An 18,269-nucleotide genomic window follows, 5' to 3' on the forward strand; every position below is an offset into this window, starting at 1 on the left:
CTGGCTTATCTGGCAATTTGGTGACAGAAATTAGACTTCATTTTAGGCTCGCAAAAATGCGGTCTATCTTGTGACGCAGGTGGCGTTATGCGATTTTTGGATTTGATCGAGGAGCAACCAGATTTGGCGCTCCATGGACGTGTGTAGTGGATGTCAGGGCTGGCCCTAGGTGATTTGGTGCCCTAGGCGAAAGTGTAGATTGTGTTTTGATTTTGTTAACAATTGACGTGAAACTTTGAAAAATTTACAAAAATGAATACTATTTGGATGTTTATTTTTATAGACAATTCTGATTGACTGACATAAATGCCTCTACCCTGGGCCCGTTTTTCCTTCTCCTCCTTTCGCCGCTTTCTTAATGCAGTACCTGAGGGTTTGGGCATTTTCATTGTAAAGGTTTTTGATGTATAGACAAAAACATAAGCGAGCCATCCATCTATCAATAGCGGTAACACTCTGAGAGTATGCGCGACCTCTACATTTCACTGTAAACAGCAGCAGCAGGTCAGATTCAGGGTGCCAGGTCATGAGCTCATATTTATTTGGACTAGAAGTCATAAAAAATAATTATTATATAAAATATATATGCGGTATAATATACCATATATAAATAATGTAAAATGAATAAAATATATATGCGCTATAACATTTTGTAGCATCCTTGGTTGAAATAAAGCTGGTCTCTCCAACTGATGGTTCACAACTTTTATTAAACCTTCCTTTGTGTGAACACACTGTAAGAGCTACAATACAAATAAACTCAAACGGTATGTTTTGTATATCCTTTTACCGCATTTAAGCCATATACTAGGGTGACCATATTCTCATTTCCAAAATGAAGAGGACACTTGAAATTGTGCTACCAGTCGCAGTTACACAGTGTACTTCACCTCCTAGTAGTCATGCAATGTCAACCGCACATTTTCCTGAATTTATAAAAACCCCGGACGCCCCAACAGGACGTAAGAAAATGGTCTGTCCTCCCAAAAGAGGGCACATTTTAGTCACCCTACTATAGTACTGTACTTTACTCCTGTAAATGAACTGCCTTAAATTATTACTTTTTATGGCCTTAACAATCTCTTGAGTACAATTTATATTGTAAATAAACATTTTAACTTTGCCTGTTGCCTTTATAAATACCTTAAAACAAAAATAAACTCTACAGGAATACAGATTCTGAGTCAATAAAACAGAATCTTGAGCAATAGCATAGCTAAATATGTACCAAGGAGCGTTAGCACACTCCAGTGGAGGAAAACGGTAACGTTTTACACAATGAACGTGAAATATAGCAACATTAGTTAAACAATGAAACACAATGAAATACGAACCTCATTCCCTTCTCAGCCAGGTGCCAAAGAATCGTTCACTGAATTAGTTGTAAACTTCAGTTTACTTTGATTTCCTGTGGCGCACACACATCTTCTCTGCACTTGGAAGACGATGCTACAGTATGTCGGTTACTTACGTTAGTTCCGACCGATTTATGAGACCTTTTCCTGTATCCTTCAAAATAAGAGTATCAACTATTTTATAATAGCACAATTAAACAATGCAATTCAGCAGTGCAAAAACAAAAATAATAGGGTCATTTACATATTTTATTTTAGAAAACCTAAGGTGGTGAAATATTTGTTATCTTTTTTTTTTCTTGGCCCTGCGATTTGGAGCCCCCTCCACTAGATGGCGCCCCAGGTGACCGCCTAGTTTGCCTATGCCCTGGGCTGGCCCTGGTGGATGTCATTGTCTTTCATTCAAAAATATGACAACAGTGTAGGACAATTCCCATGAATCATTGTAGAAATTTCTTGAACATCATCTTGATTATCATCTTGAAAATAATATATATAATATATAATAATAGCACCACTATATTATCTCCCAATCAGTCGACCTCTGGGCTGATGATGATGTCAAAAGAAATAATCCGAAATTTGAGCATTCTAGCTCAGCTTTGTGGGACATGCGCCGATTTGGAATCTGAACAAAAGCCTGTCTCATGCTCGTCTGATGTCAAACACGGATATTTTAAAATTGTACAGCAAAAACAGTTTTTGTGGGAGTGTTTATGGTAATTAATTACATAGAATATCTAAAGAAACAAATATAATTGTGCTTTCAATTTTTTCACCATACTGTACCTTTCTAAAAATAAAACAACACGTATCCCCTGCCATAAAGGTAGGTATCTAATAAGTAAGAATTGGTATTCTACACATGACATTCAACTGGCGTCCGGGTGAAGGGGGAAGGGCCGAGGGAACAATAAGCAGAATTAGCAGATCAAACAATACACACTGACATGTAAATCCAACCTGAGGATTTCAGGTTTCAGTCACTCATTCACTGAATGCTTCCCAAGCAACGGAAAGAATACGATTAGACACGTGAACAGGCTGTACGGTGAATATATACACTAGTCAGATTGAAGTTGAAAAAGCCCCTCTCATAGACGTGAGCATTCGGCCATAGCAAATGTGCAAAAAAAGACAAGGGGCTGGGTAGATGAGCACAGGTGGACACAAAAAACGAACAAGGCAGACATGGAAAACATGACAAAACAAATTTTATTCAAAAACCAACAGAAACCCAAATCATGAGAGTACCCCCATCTTAAGGGACCAAGCTGTCTCGTATTCCACTTTGGAATAATCAAAACAAAAATATCACACAAACAAATGCCTAAAAATGAGTTTCAAAGTAACAATCCAAAACTGGGGATAAATCTTACTACAAAAAAGAAACAAGATAGGGAGGTCTTCTTCCGGGAAGACTTGATTCACGAACAAGTACAGATCCAGCAAACACAAAAAATGAAACCAGGTAACTATAAGGCCCTGTTCACACGGAAGCAGTCCTTCCTTAAAATAATCTTGTACACACAGAAACGTTTCAAGACATGCGTGTGTCCAAAAGAAGACACTGAGGACGTTTAACAGCTGTATTGTATATGCCAAGTCTGGAGTGGCGCTGTAGCGCAGCCACGGGGGGTTAACGGAAAGCGTAGAAGAAGAATCAGTGAAGAAGACGAACCACCGATAGGCCAAGACTTTTGAAGCCGCGAGACCGCCATATTACTCCTCCCAAGAAACGTTTTTCCGCATAAGATCCTACATATTTACAGTATTGGGTTCTCAAACAGTGTTTAAAGAGTTCCCAGACATAAGAATGCCAAAGCTATGCAAAAAGTAACCAGAGCAAAGGATGGCTATTTTGAAAAATCTATAATATAAAACGCGTTTACCGTTATTTCACCTTTTTTTTTGTTCAGTACATGAACTCCATACCCACATCAGTTCATACATAGTTTTGATGCCTTCAGTGAGAAACTACCAGTCATGAGAATAAAGCAAATGCATTGAATAAGAAAGTGTATATATATATATATATATATTTATATATATGTAATTCAAGTAGGATATCAAACTATGACAATGCGTCGTCATCGAGCTGCTGCGACCACTACGTCATCGCTGGAGGAGTATCCCGCATATGCTGTCCACATTGGAACGTACCACTCTGGAGCCCAGTTCCAAAAGTGATCGGTTTCAAGGTCCGAAACGGCGGCGCCGTGTGGACAAACTGGCCAAACGGTAAGAAACTTGTGTGAATACATTGAAACGGGCTTTCGTGTGAATGGGGCAACTACAAGCAAACTTAGACAAGAAACACCTGGACAGTGGCTGAGGGAGCTGGTACAAGGAAACGGTCGACTCGCACAGGTGGGCACAAAAACCTAATGAGATAGACATGGAAAACACATGACAAAATCTAATCTAAGCCCCCCACCTCTTTATAATAAACATCTTAGATAGCCTGCAAGTATATCACACCCTTCAGCTAGGTCTCATGTTTGTCTAAAAGGATGAAACGCCCACCCAAAAAAACACCGGATAACTTTTCAGTTGGAGTCAGTCGCACCTTATCTAGTATCGTGACTCGCTTTGCGTCTTTTACAACGTTGATGACGAGCGTGTTTGCGCTGATGGATAAAAAAGGACAAGCGCAGCACTTTTGGCCCTCTTTTTTCCAAGCAAAGCTGCTCTCATTGTATGTTGAGATTTGACTTGCTTCTTACGCTACTCGGCTACATCATTGCACTTTGTTTCATCAGCCACTGCAGAAGTGCAGTAAGGAACCGGTGGGGAACTCAACAGCGCGTTTCTACCTCCAGGCACAAACACTCCACAAGCCAACTTCAAGAGTAGAGGTAGAGATGCACCACTTCATTTCGAGGAATAGTTTAATACACCGCTATTATCTGCTAATGACCTGTTTAGCATTCAAATAGCCTTGCTTTTGCATCTCATTTGATTGAGAGCAGAATTCTGCGTTTTGGTACGGGTGATTATTATACAGTTAACGGCTCTCACCACTTCTGGTTACTTATTGTTCAAGGTCAAGAGAAAAGGGCAAGCGATGCATCTCAATCAGCCTCCTCGGGGAGCGCCACCGCCACGCGCATTTTAACGACAGCGCCAGTCATCTCTATGCGCCTCCTCACTTGAAACAAGGTGTGCTTTAAGAGGCTTTAAGCGGAACCTTCAGACGACTTCAAAGGGAGGAAAGTGAACAAGTGTCCCAGAGCTCACGCCGGCAGATCAATTACAGCGCCGCGCACTGAAGGTCTGGATGGAGCATACATGTTCAGACATCATACTGTGGAGAAAAAAAATTGTCTGCCATGAACATGTCTGACATCAATATTTTAGCTTATGGTACATATTTGAAGGCCTTTTATGCCCTGTCCTTCACAAATGATGTGACGCACAAAACAAAGACTTCAACTGGAAAGCTACAATATACGCTGCATAATGTGGCTTGTTGCCTTTTTTTTATGTTGCAGTTGCTGTCTGACTTACAGTAAGTGCTTCTAGTGAGTATATTAATTCATTTTGAATCTGACCTTTATTTCTTCAGTTAGCACTAAGGCAACATAATCATCATATCGAGTTTATTATTATTTCATGTATGTTTGTTTTGGGAAAACATTGGAAAGGCCATATGCACCAATTGGCTACATTATGTCCTCTGGTACAATCATTTCCATAACTTTTATTTTCTTTTTTTATAAGCGTGAGACCCAATTAGAATATCGAGTACCTTCCTGGGAATCAAACTAAATAAAAATAAATGATGTACTGCCACAAAATAGACATACAGTAAATATTACTCATCAAAACAACAAACTTTACAATAAAGCTCTGTCAAGAAAATGTATATCTTATACATATAACAACAAAACAGTTTTTTGGGTTATGGTAAACACCAATTTAATTAAATAAACAGAGAATAAACAAATACTCTAATAATCTAATCTAATTCTGCTTTCACAACAACAAAAATAATAATGCTTAATTTTCAGAGTTTTGTGGTGGATATTAAATATTATTAGTAGTGTTCTCTTAAAGAAATAAAACCCCACATAATTACTATATTATCTTGTAGGTGACAAAAGTCAGCAAAAATAAATGTACTGATCATAAAAAAGGCAACAATATTCAATGGCAAAAAATCTTATTGAGAATTGAAATAATTGATTGCTTGTGGCTTCCTCAAAAGGTTTTTCAATAAATGTAATTTACCATTTTTGTACTTTAAAAAAAAGAAAATAATAATAATAATAATAATAATTCAATAGTTAATGTTAAGTTACTTTTTAAAATTATTTCAGGAACTTTTGTTTTAGTGTCTAACCAACCAACAATTTAGTCTATCTTTTTCAAACTGTTGATCCTATTCGCAGGAAGTTGACGTTTGGCAAGACAGCTAAAACAAATCCAGCAATAAATTTGAGGGGGAGAAAAAAGCTACTTGGACAGGATTTCTGGGAAAACATGATTCTTCACCTTGTGTGCTGTTATTGAATAGTTACATCTGAACAAGTACTCATTTTTTAAACTTCGATTCAACTGTATGAATAATTATGTAAACTAATCTGGTAATAAAAGACAACCAAACAAGACTGTGTAAATGGAATTAAGAAGCCATTTTGTTGGAGGAGTATTTCTATCCAGCTCTCATCCTGTCATGAATTACCCTCAATTTAAAAATATTAATACATGATGTGCTTGTAATATACTGTCTATTTTTCAGTAATGAGATTACTATTGACAATTTTTGGATGCTTGGCCTGAGATATATGAGTCATTTGTGATTCTGAATCATCTGGAGCGACTCAAATATATGTCAAGTTGAACTCTTCTTACCGACGTAGTACGAGAAGGTCCTTTTGAGGCGATCAAAGACAAACCAGCGTTTCTTCCACGACTTGATCTTGCCTCCCATCTTGATCAGGTAGCCCTTGCACATCTTCTCAGTGAGGATGATGTGGTAGCAGGTGTCCACGTTGTGGCCTGATGTCTCAATGTGTACACGAAGGTCAAACTCCTCCTTCCTAATTGGCAGGTAGCGCGTCATAGGACGGGCCTGGACGCATGCAGAACAAAAAGGAGTGAAAGAGGGGATTAATACATGACAGCAGCTCATTATTTGCTGATCTGTACTGCTTTTTAAAATTAACTCCAAGCCATTTTCACTGAAGAAAACCCCTTCGCTCCAGGCTGTTTTACTGGATTTTGACTGATTGTGCAAGGCCCACAGAATATTGTTTTCTATTGCTAAAAAAACATGGAACCTACCAAAAGAAAGATTAGAGTATCTTCTTTCATCAGGAAAAAATGCATATTTTTATCTGTTTCCGTTTTGTAGCAATTAGCATTAGAATCTAGCTAAGTTTCATTATTATTCACAAATCTGTTTAAAACAGTGGGGGAAATAGCTTTTTTTCAACATGGCCCTGGTTGATCTCTTATACTCTGCTGCCACCTGCTGGCCGTTTTTATAATAACTACCATTGCTTCAAGCATTCTCTTCAGTTCTGAGGCTGCATCAAAGTCTTCTGTATGCTCCAGCATAAGAACAAACAAACCAAAAAAAAAAACCCCACATAAACACGTCTTTGGGAGCACGGTAATATTTTAAAAGGAACGTTCTATAGGTTTTTGGGAGCAAATGAGTTAAATAACATATTGTCATGTTTATATGACATCTCAGAAACATTTCATAAAGCCTGCCACAAACAATTTCTCATGCAGCTTTTTAAGTTGCAAGAACATGTTCATGATATTCATCACAGATAAAAAACAGTCAACTGATAAGAATGATGATGACAAATACTCATTGGCTCTTGAGATCATTCAATACAGCCTCGTTTGATGGATCTAATGCTGTTTGAGGCAGTTCTTAATAACTGCTCGATAGAAGAGTAAGTTAAGAAGAGTCTTCAGGAATTTTGAATTTGGTTTTGCAATTCCAGTCGATGATATGCAAAAATCCACATAAAATTGATGGCCGTTGAATTCAATGGGAAAATAATTACAACACATAAATAAATAAATATGTACATGTATGCAGAGGTGGACTGTATCATTCTGGATTTTATTTAGGGATGATCTTATCTTAAAACTGTAATAAACGCACACTAATGTGGAAAACGGCATATGTATTTTTTTATGTGACCAAACATCAAGCAGCAGACTTCATTCCAGACACCTTCAAATGTGCATGTCTGTAAAATGCTATCAATTTGGACGAGAGGTCATTTCACGCCGCACATTTCCAATTATGTCTCCTTTGACTCACCTGAGAGAAGTTCTTGGCCCTCAACTTCACTTCCTTCTCCACCAGCTGCTGTCGGTGGAGAGTTTCATCCTGCAGTCTTTTCTCGGCTTCTTCCCTCCTTTTCCGCTCTTCCTCCAACAAGTGATGGCGAGCGAAGCTCTCTTGTTCCTGAAAGAGAGCTCTTTCCTTCAATACTTCAAAAGAGTACACATAAATTTATGTCCCTGCTGTCCTTGTGCTCTTAAAAACACTTCAGAAACGTATTTATTTAGGCATTTAACACTTATTAGCACCCACATAAGGTACAATGACAAAATGAATTGATAAAAAGGCCAATAAAAAATAAATGAAAGGACTTGATTGCAGTATTGAAGCATTCTCCCTTATTGATCGCATCACTACAAAAAGTCATCAATCAGCAAAATCTGATTCCAAACAGTCATGATCTCATAACGGCCCTGGTGTCATGACACTTACCCGAAACTCAATAAGTCTGGCTTTCTCCATCTGTGCCTCCTTCAGCATTTTCTCCATCTCTTCAATCTTCAACGAGTCCGTTCCTCCAACACTTGAGGTGGAAACAAAAACACCGCATCTGCATTCAAACTGATTCTGAGATATTTATGATTTCACACATGATATTTCCCTTTTACATCAGAGTAAAGGTGAGCAATCAATTCTGTAGAGTCAATTTTACTCTAAAAATAGTCAATTTGGTCCTACTCTAAACAGAGTAAAATTTGCACGTGAAAGAGTGTGTTGGAGAGAATTTGCCTATCCAATGAAAAACCTATTAAAGATTGTAATTTTGCAAGGAGAAATTTTGACAAATGTATTATTATTATTTTTTTAAAGTTACACAAGGGTTGATTGAGGAATTAACTCCTCCGCCACTCCTACTGTTTCCTAATATCCAAAAGGAAACCAAAAACATAATTTTTGGTCTCAGAGGTACAAAGATTAACACACAGTAGGAGTGGCATAGCGCAGGTGGTAGAGTGGTCTCCCAAGCAGAAGGTTATGAGTTCGTTCCTCAACCCTTGTGTAACATGTTTTTTTTTAAATAAACTTGTAAAATTTTGTCAAAATCTATCCTTGCAAAATGTACTTAAAATGTGAGTGATTTTTTGTGATAGGCAAATTCTCTTGCACACAAATAATAATTTGGCAAAATATACTTCCATCTTCCAAGTGTAAATTTTACTCTGTTTAGAGTAGGACTGAATAGGATCTGTTTAAAGTAAAATTTACTCTACAGACTGTGTGGCTGTGTCTGATTTTAATATGGTCATGTTGTACACGAGTAATTGTATCTTCACTAGGACAGAGTACAAGAGCACATACCATCGTGAAACATTGGACATCAATATCTGCAATGACTTGGAATGTGACTAACTGGATTAATGAATGCATATTTTTGTTCATAACGTGTATGAGACGACGATTAATGTGTCAAAAACTGGATTCAAATAAGGCGACGCCGACTGAGCGGAAACATGCAGGTTTGCTCTCTTTATCTCGTCCCTTGGTCTCCAATGTGCATTTTTAATTAGTGCATAAATGCCATTAAAGTGATCCAAAAATATTTTAGCAATACAGTTTTGTCTCTTGTGAGCTACAAGAAAGCCGTGAACAGTGAGTTCAGATGAGAGCATCCTGCAGTGAACACTTTAGTAACACGGCACACAACCTGCTCCTAACAGATGGTCCCCAAATTAAAATGTGAAGATGAAGTCTTTAAGTGGTGGGGAGCAGTCTGGGAAATGGTGCCTGTGGGTGCCTTTGAATGTGAGCCTGACTGAATTTGTCATGAAATGGCTAAATGGGATTATTCGGAATTCTTGGCCCCTCTCACGTTATTAATAAATCTGTTGCTACAGCACTGACCACCTACTGTATATTAATGGCAATAACGGTTCGCTATTCACAAATTCACGTAATTGCATTTTTATTTTTTATTTTACCTATGCTTAGTTACGGCTCGAAAATTCGCTTAGTTGCTGTTTTGCGCACAAACAGAAAAGTAGTACTAGTTCTACTGTGGTGCCATCAGTGTTTAGCTTCAGTCAAACAAACAGTGATTGTTATTATTATTATACATGAGTGAGTTTGTCATGGTTACTCGGACAAATGTCCTGGCGAGCAGGCAGAGTTGCTCCCCGTGGACACGCTGGTGTCTATACTGGGCTGCAAGCCGTGGAGCGCCTCCCACTGGCACTGAGCACACATCACATCATGTGAATTCCATCCGGTTTGATTACACATTTGATATCATGTTTGACCAATCTGTAGTCAAGACACACTATGGCACCTAACCTCAGAAGATCCTCAACATACATGATTTATTCCCAACCAAAGAAAGACAGGCAAAAGAGAAGGTTTAAAAAAAAAAAAAAATCATCTTTGGGAGGCATGGAAGAGAATGAAGGTCAGAGGCATCAATTAACACCCAGCAACAGTAACACCAAGGTAGTTTGGAGGTCACACTGTTTCAAAGGCTACCTGCTGATTTTCCCTCAATGGGTGGCTGAGTGGAGGTCTCAGCTACTGAAGTCTGCAGACAAACAGATATACAGTTGGAAAGAATCTGTGCATGTGTACTGTGAATAGAAAAAGTCTGCACATCCCTGTTTAAATACCAGGTTTGTGTGTGTGTGTGGGGGGGTCCCCCCGTGAGACCATGAAAAATAATTTCAAAACTTTTTTCTCCATTGATGTGACCTATGATCTGTACAACTCATTGACTTTTGTTGAAGTTGTCTTTGAGGGAAGTAACAATTAACAACAGAAAAAATGGTTGCACGAGGGATGTGGCTGTGTTCAGAATAAATACATTCGAACATTCGAAATAATGTTAAAAAGGAATTATCACACACCTGCCATCATTTAAAGTGCTTCTGATTAATGTGCTTCTCAATTATTTGCTGTATATTGTAACTATTTTTGAAGAAAATACTTTGCACTCCACCAACTCTCCGCTCTGACAATGAATAGTTTAATTTGCCTATCAAATTGCTCCAAGTACCTGCCTAACATTGTATTGTTATTAACATAAAAACAAAAACAAAAAAGACCTCGGTCATCAACTTACAACAAAGAATAACAATAAATAGAATTAGTCTGTATGTAGTCTTTCTCTGCCTTTCTTTTCATCCCTGTTAAATATGTTTAATTCTCTTCAGAGTTTGTTCACTGCACTTCATAGCGTCAAGATGTGTCACAGCGAAGAGCAGTTCAATGACAAATCTATTCCACCACTTGCCGACAAACAATACGAAGGAGAATGAGGAATATTTAAAACTGCAACTTCACAAGCAAGACTACCGCTAAAGAAAAAATAAGTAAAGCTGTACAACATATTTGAAAACCCTCGCCAAGCCATTTAGCAAACACAAATCAAGTAAACAATGGCAAGACGTCACGTCACAATCGACATCCCTTACATTTATTTCTACTGAGTTCAAGCCAAATTTGAATGTTAGTGCTTGCTGTGGTGACAAACTATTTGGTTTAAAATATCACATCATTTTTCTTTTTGATGTCATCGTAATTTAATGAGGTTTGTTCACATTGTCTTATTTACTTTCATAAAAGATGCTATTGAGCAAACATGATTTGGCATATTCTCCTGTGATTAACCTGGACATAACAGCCGTGGCTCAGGGTGTAGAGACGGTCGTTCAGTAACCAGAAGGTCGGCTGATCGATCCCCCTCTCCCCAAGTCATGTGTCGTGCCCTTGGGCAAGGCACTTCACACACATTGCCTCCAGTGCTACTCACACTGGTGTATGGAAGGTGCGAATGTTTGGTGGTGGTCGGAGGGGCCGTAGGCGCACACTGGCAGCCACGCTTCCGTCAGCCTGCCCGAGGGCAGCTGTGGCAACTTAAGTAGCTTACCGCCACCACAGTGTGAATGTGTGAGTGCATGAATAATGTATTTGTTTCATTGTAAAGTGTCTTTGAGTGTCTAGGATAGTGCTATATAAATCTGATGCATTATTATTATTATTATTCAAGTTAATATTACTATAGAGTATGGCAGTGCAATGTTACAAATGTATAAAACACTATAAAAAATAAATAAATAACATGTGTTCTTCTGAAACACTGTCTCTATCCATAAGTGGGAAAATGGGAAACAAGTCACAAGGGCTCAGTTTCCCATACAGGGATTAAGCCTAGTCTTTTAATGCCGGATTTACTGAAATAGCGTCTTTAGTTATTGATGACAATAGTGCGTGCAGGCGTGTGTGCGTGTGTGCATGTTTGTGTGTGCCTCATACCAGAAAACATATTTCATAGTGAATGATAAGTAAAAACAAGCCAACACTAAATTAAATCTTTCCTGAAGTTGTTGGAGGGACCTGTTTGTAGCATTTTTAGTTGAATTTTATTCAATTATGCACGCAGTTCAAGCCTTTCATTTTGTAAATTCTGCTGATGAATGATGACGTTTATCTTCAGTTGTGGGGCATTTTGAACTTATTTATTTCAAAAGCATCTTCTTCCTTTGCTTTTTGAAATATTTTCTTTTCCCTTTCGCTGTGCATAATAATCGGTTAAACTACTGCCCCCGAATACTGTAAATTCCAACGTATTGGCAAATTTGTGGTCATGTGATTGTGTCATTTCACTCACCATGGATAGATAGTTACATTACAGTGTGTGTGCATCAACCTGCGTCAGCCCTGAATATATTTGCTTTAATTTTATATCTACACAGTTGTATAAAATAATAATTAAATATTTAATATGAAAATTAATAATAAAAATACCCTCAAATTTTTCTGCTTTCACATATACTATACAGCATGCCCACTCTAAAAGGTCACCGCTCCATGGCAAGCCCTTTGAGCATTTATTCCATATCCTTGATATCAGACAGTAGTGTTTCTCACTAGTTCAGATTTTGTCAGCACTAGTTGGACAATTAGCCACACTGGCTATGCACTTTGTCATACTTTTTGTTTTCTTTAAGAGCTCAGTATTGTTCATTCGGTAATGTCATCATCATTGCTCTCTTTTTGTTAATTGTATTATTATTTTGTATGTGTATGTGCGTGCGTCCGTGCGTGCGTGCGTGCGTGCGTGCGCGTGAGTGTGTGTGTATTCGTTAGTTCACCAAAAACCTATTTAAAAAATCCCATACCGTTCACCTAAACGGAACTCCGCCGTCAGGAGACCCGAGGAAGGACCAAAGAAAAGAACGGAAAGTGAAATCCAGCACCGACCAGACACCACCCACCGGGCCACCAACCAGAGTTCTTCACCAACCCCAGAAACATCTAAATTCCAACAAATCAGGGAGACCACAAGAGACCAAAGGAGAGACTGAGGAAAGGAAGGAAGGACAGACGAAGCAGAGTGAGATCCACAGACACCAGCCTCCACCGATTCAATGACCTGAGGAAGAAGCAGATTGTGTCTGAGTTTCGATAGATGCTGGTGTGGTGGATCTGGCATGCATGAAAATCTCCACCAAAGAGGGGAGCCGTCGACCCCTGCCAGGACAGAGCAAGCGCCCCCCACGACCCCCGGGCCCCGCCAGGGCCACCGGCCGGAGAGCAAACCCAGGAGCAGGAGCGCCCCCCACCCCAACACGGCCCGCGACCCCAAACCAACGCAGCAGGACGGGGCACTGCAGGCCTGCCAGGCACTCCACCGGTCCACAGCCCCCGCTGCCTCCACCCCCGCCATCCACCCCAACCCAGCCCCAGCCGCCCCCAGGCCCCCAGACACCCCCCACCCCCAGCAACCCCCCCCCCCCACAACAAAGCCGCCCCCCCCGACCCCACCCCGACCAACCAGCAGCCCCCCAGCCCCCCAGCCCCCGACCCCCAGTCCCCCGGGACCCCCCGCACCCAGGCATCGGCGCCGAAGAGGAGCCGGACCGCGGAGCGGAGAGGGCACCCGCGCCCACCCCACCCCCCGCCGCGCGGAGGGACGAAATACCGGGGGCAGAAGGGGAGATGGGGGCACCGGAGGACGGTCGGCATCCCCGAACCCCAGGCCCAGCGGGGAAAGGCCCCGTCGTCACTCCAGCGTTCTTAGTGAAAGCTAACCCCTGTTACTAAGTCCGCCAGCTCGCCGACTGGCGAACTCTACCCCTAAACCGTGAATGTGACCCCACCCAGTGTATATACAAGTGTGTGTGTGTGGTGCATTAAAATTGGGAGCAGGTGAACCGGAGCAGAGGGAAATAATATCACCAAAGTGTGTTATGTGCCCTATATGTCTATAAAAGTGTATTGTGCAAACCTAGTGCAGTGAGTTAAGAGGAGCGACCAGCGGGGCCCCCCTCAACTGGGCGGGGGCAGGAGGCGCACCCGCACACCAAACCGGGCATATGGCACCAGCCCGGCGGGGCGATAGGGCTCGCCCCCTGGGCACAACACTAGTCGCTCATTTTCAGCAACGTGCTAATTGCTCAAACGTGAATTCTTCTCACTAGTGACATGTGTCCTATGATTTCCTTGCACTAGTTAGGTTGTGAGAGCTGAAACACCCACTTGTTAACTAGTGAAAGACAAAACACTGACAAGTTAAATAGTGAACGGCTCTTGAAGTCTACATGTTGAACTAGTGACACGCAAATGTTTTACTAGTTAACTAGTGATGCCCCAAATATCCATTAGTTACACTAGTGAGACATTTTGACTGAACTAGTTCAACTAGTGAGGTCCAAAATGTTCACTAGTAGAACTCGTGGATGCTAACATGCTCACTAGTAAACTAGTTACGCCCAAAAAATTAATGAGGAGGTGGGGCCGACGTGCATCCAGGGTTCCTATTGGCTCTGCAGTTAAAATACACCAATCAAGATTCAGATTTTGTCATTATCCCACCCCCTTTAATTGCATGTTTTACACTAGTTGTCCTGAGGAATTGGAGCTCGTTCACAAGTTGAATGCCTATTACGGTTACATGTTAACAAGTGAATGCAGAAACCCAGACTAACACAACTACTTGCATCTATTTGTACCTTACAAGCTAACTAGTGAGGCTCAAAATGTTCACTAGTTAACTAGTAAATGCAGAGATATCCTCTAGTTACACAAGTTGGGCTCATTATGATACTAGTGAAACACGTGTTTTCCTACAAGTAAACTATCTGGGTACAGAGTGAGTATCTAGTAAACTAGTGACACAGATTTTCTTATCACTAGTTTACTAGTAGAAGGTATTTTGTCTCACGTGTCGGCCTCAAGACTGAACTTTTACACACTTTGACTGTGCAAGTTTCACACAATTGCTCACTAGCTGGCATGTGCACACAACTAGTTAACCAGTGAAAATAATTACATTTCACTATTTGACATGTTTGCCAGTTACAACACTTCGCAAGTTCACTAGTTGTGCGCACATGTCAACTAGTAAGATTTTTTTGTTAAACTAGTATGATGTAAATTACGCCTATTATACTAGAAACATTACCTAGTGCAACAAAATTCATTACATGTTAGATATTTGTTATACTAGTTGTGTACAGTTGCTTACCAGTGCTACATAAGGGTCCACTAGTTAAAAGACACGCCCAACATGTAGGAAAAAATGTCTAACGTGTTCTGTCAAATCTTGAACAAGTTCATTTGTTGGTCTGACTTGTGAAAGAAAATGCCTTTCACTAGTTAACTAGTTAAATAAACATCAGTGTCACTAGTTAACTAGTGACTCAGTCTGGATGTAACTACCTTGCAAGAGAGAAACCAAGTTATTCACTAGTTAACAAATGAGTGTAACTAGTGGACATTCTATGCCTTCCTAGTTAACTAGTAATTAATTTTGAACCTTACAAGTGAACCACTAAGGTTAGAAAAACGCAACTGGTGATACCAGTGGACATTCGGCCCTTACACGTCAACATGCAAAATGCAACAATAGACCATAGACATTTCTAATGCAACTCAAATGGCAACACGTTCACTAGTGGACTGCATACAAATGAAGCAGGCGGGACAAGAACTCTGATTGGTCGATATTCAAATTAGATGTCTTGAAGCTTTAACCCTTAAGTGCCTGGACCGCAATAACTCTAAAGAAAATAAACTGTATTTACAAAAAACAAACAACAAACAAAAAAACAACAACACATGCTTAATAAGCATTGTGGCTGTTTTCAGTTTGTTTGTTTTATTTTTAAATAACTGGATAACTACTTTTGCACTGTATAGATACAGTGCAATATACAGTGCATAGACAGAGAGTGACCAGTGGGCTAAAAAATGGACACGATAGTGGTGTCAGAAGAGACACGAACTAGTGATGTTGCAGTCATTTTTGGGCGTACTTGTTAATATGTAAGCCCAATATAAGCTTACTTGTTAACATGTAAGCTCGATGTAAGCTTACTTGTACACTCAATGTCAGCTTACTTGTTAACATGTACGCTCAGTGTAAGCTTACATGTTAACATGTACACTCAATGTAAGCTTACTTGTTAACATGTACACTCAATAAAAGCTTACATGTTAACATGTATGCTCAATGTAAGCGTACTTGTTATCTTTAAGGTCAATGTAATGTGTCTGCTAGCCTACTAGTAGGCACGCTGAGCTTGATATCACGGATATCAAGCTCGGTGTGCCGTGTTATCAAGCTCGGTGTGCATGTTGACATCCTTGTCTGCATGTTGACATGCTTGATATCCTTGATATAGTGGACACTTTAAAGAATAAATATACAAAGTGCTTGCCGGCAAGCACTTTGAACACTTACTCATCCAGACAAGTTCTTACTCCGCCTTTATTACCCAGGATGCACCAGACAAGATCTGCGTGACTTCGGACAGCCAATCAGCCAATCATGTTTGAACAGATTTAACAACAAATGACAATTCAAATCCTCAAGAGGGGCGAATTTATTTCAGAACTGTTGCACTGGATTCCTTTTTATTTAGTATAGCATATAAAGTGGTAAGTGACTGCACTGTATTGATTTTGAATAGATACAAGGGGCAGTAAATGACTGTGGAAGCTCAAATTCAGGCTTTACAGGGTTACATTTTTCCTGGGTTGAGCTCTGATCATAGAGCCAATAGGAGTTACCCACTTATGACATTGTCCGGCCTCCTGATTAGTATTTAGCGTAATTAGTGGCACTAGTGAGCTATTTGGTTTTCACTTGTTCTACTAGTGAACATTTGGGCATCATAGCTACCTAGCAAATTCAAAATACTGTAAAACTAGTTGACTAGTGAGCATGTTGGCATCTACTAGTTCTACTAGTGAACATTTTGGACCCAAAATGTCTCACTAGTGTAACTCGTGGAAATTTTGGGCATCACTAGTTAACTAGTCAGTGTTTTGTCATTCACTAGTTAACAAGTAGGTATTTCAGCTCTCACTAGTAAGCTAGTGGAGGAAATCAGAGGAAACTAGTTAACATGTTAGAATAATTCACGGTCAACTAGTAAACATGTTAGAGCTTTTGTGCCTTACTAGTTAACTAGTAAGACTTTGAACATTACTTGTTTGGTCCAGTGGACAACTAGTGCATAAAAAAGCAGACTCGCTGCAAGTTTGGCACTACATGCATGCTTGTATGTGTCACTAGTTAGACTTGTGTCAGCACTAGTTGGATTAAAGTGGCACAAGTTGCAGAAAATGGGTGACATGTCAGTGTTTTTGTACAAGTAGTACGACAAAGCGCATAACTAGTATGGCTGAATGTCCACCTAGTTCTGACGAAGGCTGGACTAGTTAGGAAACACTACTGTCTGATATCAAGGATATGGAATAAATGCTCAAAGGGCTTGCCATACCAGATGTGCACGTCGCCGCGTGGTCGCAACATGTACGCTATCTCGCCAAGACGGACTCGCCTTGCAACTCCTACCGGTATGAAAGACAAGCTTACTTTCACTCGCCGTGTCCGTGACGCTTATCAGCCTCTGTGTCGTCTGCGACATAAAATCCTTATGAAATGTAGTATAGTGGGCTGGTAATGCTGATAACAGCCTATTTTCAGTGACAAAACAAATTGAAAAGTGAAAGGAGTTCTATAGGATGGGGTGAACTTGGTGAAGCGGACTAATCACGGTAACACGGATTTACGGCATAACAAGACTTTCTTACTCCGCGGACTAGCCAATCAAATAACGCAAAAAGGAAATTTGCCAGTCATGGCAAAACAGCCACCTCAATTTACAGAACAGTACTTGTACTTGTAAAATCAGCAGACAGTTGGAGGGGATGACAAGCTCAGACCTCGGTTCCTACATTGAAGCCAAAATGTGATGTTTATTTGTATCATATTGAGGGACACAGGTAGCACTGTTAAGCTTTTAAAACAAAGTTGACAACAACAAAAAATTACTTTTCTACTTTATCAACACATATATTTACATTTGCAGAAGTATTTAATTCAAGGTAGAAGTTTGGAAATAAATAAATATGGTTACTTTTGTTAACTGATCAAATAAAAGCAAAGTTTTTTAAGTTATTGGTTTATGTAAAAAAATAAATAAACAATAATAATAATAATAATAATAAAATAATAATAATATAAAATCGGGAAAAAATCGTAAATCAAATTTTTTGTTTAAAAAATCTGAGATTTATTTTTAGGATCATTCGCCCAGCCCTACCTTGATGTAATACATGTGTTAGAGCAGCAGAATTTCTTGTGACCACACTGTACCGGT

General features: G+C 39.8%; 1 protein-coding gene across 1 annotated transcript; it reads right to left on the minus strand.

Annotated features, from left to right (window-relative positions):
- Positions 1–6,192: 6,192 nt before the first annotated feature.
- LOC147170405 (pleckstrin homology-like domain family B member 1) lies at positions 6,193–8,196 on the minus strand. Its single transcript, XM_086080673.1, has 3 exons — positions 8,104–8,196; positions 7,648–7,794; positions 6,193–6,432 (listed from the first exon to the last, which is right to left on the minus strand). The coding sequence occupies exons 1-3, from the start codon at positions 8,158–8,160 to the stop codon at positions 6,193–6,195; spliced, it is 444 nt and encodes a 147-aa protein (XP_085936799.1). The 5' UTR covers positions 8,161–8,196.
- Positions 8,197–18,269: the final 10,073 nt, after the last annotated feature.

The sequence above is a fragment of the Leptonotus elevatus genome, chromosome 7, assembly GCF_054856555.1.
Source record: "Leptonotus elevatus isolate MCC_2025b chromosome 7, RoL_Lele_1.0, whole genome shotgun sequence".
In the NCBI taxonomy this organism is placed as follows: Eukaryota; Metazoa; Chordata; class Actinopteri; order Syngnathiformes; family Syngnathidae; genus Leptonotus; species Leptonotus elevatus.